This window comes from Anolis carolinensis, chromosome 6 (genome assembly GCF_035594765.1).
Source record: "Anolis carolinensis isolate JA03-04 chromosome 6, rAnoCar3.1.pri, whole genome shotgun sequence".
NCBI lineage: Eukaryota > Metazoa > Chordata > Lepidosauria > Squamata > Dactyloidae > Anolis > Anolis carolinensis.
In genome coordinates this window covers 22,986,551-22,993,645 of record NC_085846.1, presented here as the reverse complement: position 1 = coordinate 22,993,645, position 7,095 = coordinate 22,986,551, and the positions used below count along the sequence as shown (strand labels likewise).

Sequence of the window (7,095 nt, the reverse complement as noted above, 5' to 3'; positions counted from 1 at the left end):
CTATTAGAGGCAGGTGTGAATGTTGCAATTGGCCACCTTGATTAGCATTGAATAGCCTTTCAGCTTCAAGGTCTGGCTGCTTACTGTCTGGGGGAATCCAACCTGATGAACCAACCTGAACACAGCATATTATTTTAGAACACAGAAATGCTGTGTTCTTAAATAATATTTAATTTTATATAAAATTCAACTCAACTGCCCCTTCCCCCAAGAATCATTATATTGTTCCTGTCAGTCAGTGGATCCCAACCTGGGTGGCTGGCGCTTCAGGTGGCAGTATCATTCTAGAATTTATCCTTGAGCCTATCTTCCTCAAACTGCGCCACTCTCCTGGCTAATACTCTCACAAACAACCACAGTGTCAGACTACACAGAGAAGCCATTGAAATCCACAAACATGTGGACAATTTCAACAGAAAGGAGGAAACAATGAAAATGAACAAAATCTGGCTACCAGTATTTAAAAAACCTCTAAAATCAGAACATTAAATAAGGAACAACACTCAAAAAACAGGAATTCCAGATGTGAATAAATCAGGGCCAGCTAACACCTCCCAACAAAGGCAGCCAACATTGTTTAATAGTATGACTTTTAGGGTCAGACATCAGGAGACCAGGGCTTGAATCCCTGCTCATACATGAAACCCCACTGCGTGGCAACTGACTCTCTCTCAGCCTCAGAGGAAGACATTGATTAAATCCCCTGAATAAATCTTGCCACAAGAAACTATAATAGGGTTTCTGTAAGTCTTGATGAAATATAAGAACAATTGGTCCATGTGGGCTGAAACAGAAGAGGAATAGATTTAGAACAGAGGTAACCAAAGCTCATTCAGGACGATATTATGTGCCTGGTTGAATAACGGAAAGGGAGCAGGGGGGCTAGAGCATGTAAAGAGGTTTGTAAGTCAGGACGCCTGTGTTCTTGATGTTCATCGATAGAAACACTCCAGCAATCAATCTTGCCGATGTTTATTTGTCCAACATCATCACTTTTTATTAAGCAAAGATGGCTTGGTTACTGCAGGAGTTGGGCCCAGTGCTCTGAACGGTGCAGTCACTGGAATCCATCTTGCAAAGGTCACAGTGGCAACTGATTGCCACGGGGTACGTGAAGGACGGGTTGACACCCGATGGGCATCCCTGCAGGAGCATGGTCTCATAGCGTACTTCCTTGTAGGTGCAGACTCTTTGGTTGAAGGTTGAGTGGATAGTCTTCCATAACAACTCCTGTAAAAGTTGGGCAAATATAAGGAAGCGGGTAGTATATGTGAATAGCTTCACCTTGGTAATGTCTGATGGGAAGGGAAATACCGATAGTTTTTTTTAAAAGGTGTCAGTCCTAGCTTGTAGAGGCTCATTGTATCATTTCCCTGTGTCTGGGTGAGATGATAGGATCTTCTCTCACCCAGTCTTCCTCCCTGCCCCTGATGCAGACATACACACCTTAGTCTCACAGTAACCACTGCAGATGGAGGTGGTGATGGTCATGCAGACAGGGCAGTCATCTTTCTCAGCTGCTATGGTGGCATTGACAGGGTGGCAGGCCAGGCTGTTGCTCCTGCGGCTGGCACAGAGAGTGGCCGCCAAGAGAAAGCATGCTACAACCAAAGGCTTCTTTCCCTAGGCAGGAAGAGACCAGAAATAAGTGTTGAGGAATTTGGAAAACAAGGCTATACTGACTTTCACACCATTTAGTTGTAGCACTATGGAATCCTGGAGTTTATAGTTTGGTGAGGCACTAGAGATTTCTGGATGAGAATTACATTCAACCTTCCACATTTGTAGATTTAGCTTTTGCAAATTTGATTTTTAACTAATTTTATTAAGACATTCTCTTTAGGAACCTCTAGGTCCTCTAGTGGGATTTTTGTCAACGTCTATCATGCTCGAGAACCCAGAGCACACCTCTTTAGCAGAAGTTGACCGTAGAGCAGGCCTGTACAACCAGCTCCCTCCAGATGTTTGGGTCTTCAACTCACAGAAGCTCTAGCCAAGTGTTCCAATAACCAGGAATTTTGTGTTTAATATTTTTTTGAGATATACATGGATCTGTTTCTAATAGTTGTGTACTTTGTTGCATGACCACCACATGTGGTAAAAAATGCCTTTTTCTTTCCCACATTTGTCGGTGCAATTGTACATCTTTGCTATCTCTCTGGAGGGAGACTCCATCGCAGGTGCATTTTGTAGACGTTTTCTTTTAGGTTTTGACATGCCATGTACTTCATTCTTCTCTTCCATTTTTCCCCATTGCGCAATTTTTATATCTTGCCAGGAATTTTGGGAGCTGAAGTCAAAAACACCTGGAGGGCCACAGGTCATGCAGGCCTGCTGTAGAGCCTAGAAATTCCTAGAGAAGTATTCTCGCCATTAAAAGAATTAGCATTTTTAATTCAAAGATTTTCCCTTTCACAGGGGTTCTGTGCCCCTTACAAAAATGAATGTGGAGAGCTGAGCCAAGGATTTCATTGAAAGTTTTAAAGAGATTCCAGGATAGAATAACATATTTTGTTCGTCAGAGTTCTTGAAAGAAATCTCACTGCTGCATCTGTTTTATGCTACAACTTCTACAACTGTGATCATTGGCTGGGAGGGAATGATGGAAGTTGTAGGTCAAAAATATTCTGAAGGAGGAAAAGTTCTGAACTTAATGCTTGGAAAAAATATTTTGGGGCATAATCTCTTATTGGAAAGAAAAATAGCCCAATATCACATTCTGTTAGCTTCAGCATCTACTGAATTTTCTCCATCCAAAGTCTATTGCTATCTAATGGTAGTCCGGTAAATCTTCAGGTTGCCAGATTTATGGTAGCAGCTAGATGGGCCTTGTCTTCTTGGTCTATTAAATACCTGAAATTTTAATTACTGTCATTGTACCTCCCCACCCCCACCAATTTAAAAGAAAATAATAATAACATAAAGGCAATGCAAACACTGATTTACTCAGTTTTCCAATAAGAATGAAATGTATTAACCTCCTTACAATTTTTAGCACACTGAGTGCAAAATCACTGAAATGACTGGAAAGCATTTCATGCATATAGATTCTTATCTAATATTTTATCAATAACAGTTTCACTCATGTATATTTAAAGAGCCAGCATGGTGTAGCTCTTTGAGTTTTGGACTGCAACTCTGGAGATTAGGATTTGGATCTGTGCTCGATTATGGAAACCGATGGGAACCCTTCCACACAGCTGAATAAAATCCCACGTTATCTACTTTGAACTGGAATATATGGCAGCGTGGACTCAGATAACCCAGTTCAGAGCAGATATTGTGGGATTTTCTGCCTTGATATTCTGGGTTATATGGCTGTGTGGAAGAGCCCTGGGTATCCTTGGACAAGTCACAGTCTTGATCTCAGAGGAAGGCAAAGGTAATCCCCTCTCAGCAAATCTTACCAAGAAAACAATGTGTATGGTTCTCCATAAGTCAGAAACAACTCAAAAGCACACAACAACAAAAAAACAACTATGTTAAAACACTGGTGTTGTGCAGAAAAAAAGCTAGAAGCAACGACTACTGCTAACTATTTATGGGGAAATGGGACTTCCCTGTTTTGAAATGGTACTATCCTTGTTTGGGGGCATCCTACAGCTTCGGACTGCGAACTTGCTCCATTTCAGTGTTAGTGGACGAAGAGATTTAAACATTCTAATTCTCACACTGTAGAGATCTAAAGACTCTGAAAATACCAGATCCCACTCAAGTTTGGTTAATATTTTGATGGGAGACTGCCAAAGGAATGCCAAGTACTATAGAATATATTTCAGTGGAAAGCAATGATTGAACCACCTCTTTGTATTCCTCGCTTAAGAAAATCCTATGAAATATGAATTGGATGACTCTTATAGTCTATTCCAGTTTTGTGATTCTGCACACAGTTACCTTAATTTGAGAAGCAACTTGAAGACACATGGATACTTGCAGCTCCCAGTACAATATTGTATGGTTCCCATGCATGAATAGACCAAAGATCAGATAAAGGTAAAGGTTTTTCCCTGATATTAAGTCTAGTTGTGTCCAACTCTGGGAGTTGATGCTCATCTCCATTTCTAAGCCAAAGAGCTGGTGTTTTCCATAGACACCTCCAAGATCATGTGTCCAGCATGACTGCATGGAGCACCTTTACTTTCCCTCCAGAGTAGGGATCTACTCTGTTGATCTACTCATATTTTTATCCTTTACAATTTTATCTTGTAAATCGCCTAGAGCATCTTGGATGGAGGGCAATTAATAAGTAATTAAATGATGATGATGATGATGATGATTTGTATGTTTTTGAACTGCTAGGTTGGCAGAAACTGGGGCTAATGGTGGGAGCTCATCATGCAAATTCAATTAGGAAGTTCAGCAGCTAAGCTGTTTAACCTGCTTTGCCACTGGATGCTCCCAGATCAAAGATTATATATATTTAAATTTCTTGTGAACATTTGTTGAATGCATGATAAAATATATACGTTTTGTTTGGACGGACAGCCAGATAACTTCCTCTATAAAGTTCTTCACACTCTGTGCTTTGCATGCTTGATCAATACTGCGCAATCATATTCGACAGGCCTTATTTTACAGATGTCTACCGAAGGCTGAACACTTCACTGGATGTTGCTTTTCTTCTGAGCTAAAACACTTGAAACTATTGTGGTAGATTTGAAAGGAATCTTAGAAGTCATCTAATTCAATCCTTTACTTAAGCAGTCTCAGATAGAAAGCTATCAACTGGAATAAAGGAAAGTCCACCACCTCCCAAAACAAGTCTGTTAAATACCTGTCACAGTTAGAATGGTTGCCCTATTATATAGCCAAAAACTGGCTTTTTTGCTGTTCCCAGTTCATTAGCTTTAGTGCTGCACACATCTCACATTCAGAAGAACAAGGCACGTCCATTGACGTGTAATCTCAGTAGCTCACACTATCTTCCAAGCATGCCTACAACTATGTGTGACAGTGTGAGCCATACATCTACCTCACATTCAGCTTGTGCATTTGCACTTACCTGTATCAACTTCATTCCGTCTCCTGAGCTGTGGAAGAGCTCTACCGTCCTATTTTCCATCTTCTTTTATATATATATCTTCCCCCTCCTCCGAGTCACCCAACCATCAGGAGCCTCAAGGACGAGCAAAAGAGGGATATCATCTCTCGTGACCCAACCATGCTGCAGCTTCAAAGATGCTAACAGAGCCTTGCTGTTGTTGGAAGCCCTGGCTTTTGTTCTTAAATTCTGTTTCAGCCAGTGTTGAATAATCAAAGGCTGTGGCAATGTTGCATATACCCTCCTGTTTATTGTTAGGATTTCTTTCCTTTCTTGCAAGGAACTCAACATGGTCCATGTGTCTCATAAGCTGTTTCATTCCAAAATTTTCTCATCACGATAGCCCTATACCCTAGATTACACTATGTAACACAAACTTTGTTCCTGGGTTATAAATGTCATTTCCTAATTGGTTCTATCATCAAAATATGGGGAAAGTTTATTAAACTGCAAAAACATTGTTTTTGTGGGACATCCTGCAGCACATTTTGCTATGTTTTTTCAATGAGTATCTCATAGAGTCTTAACCAATTCAATATAGTTTATGGCAGCCACAAAAACAAAGTCTCTGGAGGATAACCACTACTTTTGAAGTACATACCACATAATTAAAGAAGAAATAACACTTTCAAACCAGGAACAGATCTCCCCCCCCCCCAAATTGTTACATAGTGTAGTTGCTGCCACCAAATAGTCCAATAACCCTTAAGTAGAAAACATAAGGCACAAGTGTATGATACAATATACCTTGGCCTGTATGACCTAACTTTAACCAAAGTCAAGGTTCTTTGACATGGACTTTAGCCAACACACAGGAAGCATTCTTTTTTAACACTATGTGACATCTTCATGCAGAAAACTAGAAGCCTGAGGAATTTGTGATGAAATTATAATTTGGTGCATTCTAGATTCTTGGAAAATTGTATTTGAGAAAAGGAGACATAAGAGTTGCTAGCCAGAGAGAAAACTGGATTAAGACATGAGTGCAAGAATGTTTGGGTTCTCTGAATGGGATCACATGCTGGAGGGCCTTTTGAGGGATCTGATACAGTGGTTCTCAACCAGGGGTCCCCAGAAGTTTTTGGCCTACAACTCCCAGAAATCCCAGCCAGTTTGCCAACTGTTAGGATTTCTGGGAGTTCAAGGCCAAAAACATCTGGGGACCCCAGGTTGAGGACCACTGTGCTTTCGTGGCTGGAATAACGGAGTTGTTGTGCATTTTCCGGGCTGTATGGCCATTTTCCAGAGGCATTCTCTCCTGACGTTTCACCTATATCTATGGCAAGCATACACAGAGGTTGTGAGGTAATGGATGCCTGTCATAGATTTGGGTGAAACGTCAGGAGACAATGCTCCTGGAACTTGGCCATACAGCCCGGAAAATGCACAACAGCCCACTGTGCTAGAGTTTGAAAAACTTTATTTTGGGGAATACAACTCGGAGAATTTTTCAGTCGGCATGGTTAGCAGCCATGCAGATTGGCGATTTAGGAGTTCTAGTAAAAGAAGATAGCATAATTAAGCTATAGCGTGTTAGATATCAAGTGGAAGATATTCATATGAAGAAATGTTGAATCACAGGCCTTAGCCTGGTGGGATATCAAAGATAATAATGCTAGGTCAGGGCTGACAAACTCATTTTCACCTAGGGCCACATTAGTTTTATGGTTACCTTCAAAGGGCTGCTTGTAATTGTAAGACTGTATGAATGTAACCATGTTGCCCTGGCATTGAAAGCCTTGCGGGTAATGTAAAATGACAAATGTGTGCTAGGTGAAATAAACTTTCTGAACCTCTCAACCCAGACAGGAAATATCATTTTCCCTGAAATGCCTTCCTTTTCATACATGATCCTGGGTGAAGATACAGAAAGTGCTGATCCACTGGCAGGAAAGCAACTCGGCACGCTTCTGGGTATTCTTGTCTTCATTTCTCACTGCAGTGTTCAAGGACTCAGCTGGCTTCAAATATATTTTTTTAAAACCTCGGCTATGGACTGAATTAATCCTGAGCAGCTATTGCCAGATGGGAAGAGCTTTCCCACCCAGGGCAGT

General features: G+C 41.0%; 1 protein-coding gene across 1 annotated transcript; it reads right to left on the bottom strand.

The window, feature by feature from the left end:
• Window positions 1–971: 971 nt before the first annotated feature.
• On the bottom strand, window positions 972–5,685 carry LOC100566112 (lutropin subunit beta). The gene is made up of 3 exons (XM_003222722.4): window positions 5,003–5,685; window positions 1,447–1,623; window positions 972–1,230 (listed from the first exon to the last, which is right to left on the bottom strand). Exons 1-3 carry the CDS (start codon window positions 5,060–5,062, stop codon window positions 1,000–1,002), a joined length of 468 nt encoding a protein of 155 aa, XP_003222770.3. The 5' UTR covers window positions 5,063–5,685; the 3' UTR covers window positions 972–999.
• Window positions 5,686–7,095: the final 1,410 nt, after the last annotated feature.

What these genes read in the sequence shown, in the direction of transcription:
- LOC100566112 (XM_003222722.4), bottom strand. Translation starts at nt 5,062, where the DNA reads ATGGAAAATAGGACGGTAGAGCTCTTCCACAGCTCAGGAGACGGAATG. An exon ending in ACGGAATGAAGTTGATACAG is followed by an intron (nt 1,624 to 5,002) that starts GTAAGTGCAAAT and finishes CTTCCTGCCTAG; the next exon opens with GGAAAGAAGCCTTTGGTTGT. An exon ending in GTGGTTACTGTGAGACTAAG is followed by an intron (nt 1,231 to 1,446) that starts GTGTGTATGTCT and finishes CAACTTTTACAG; the next exon opens with GAGTTGTTATGGAAGACTAT.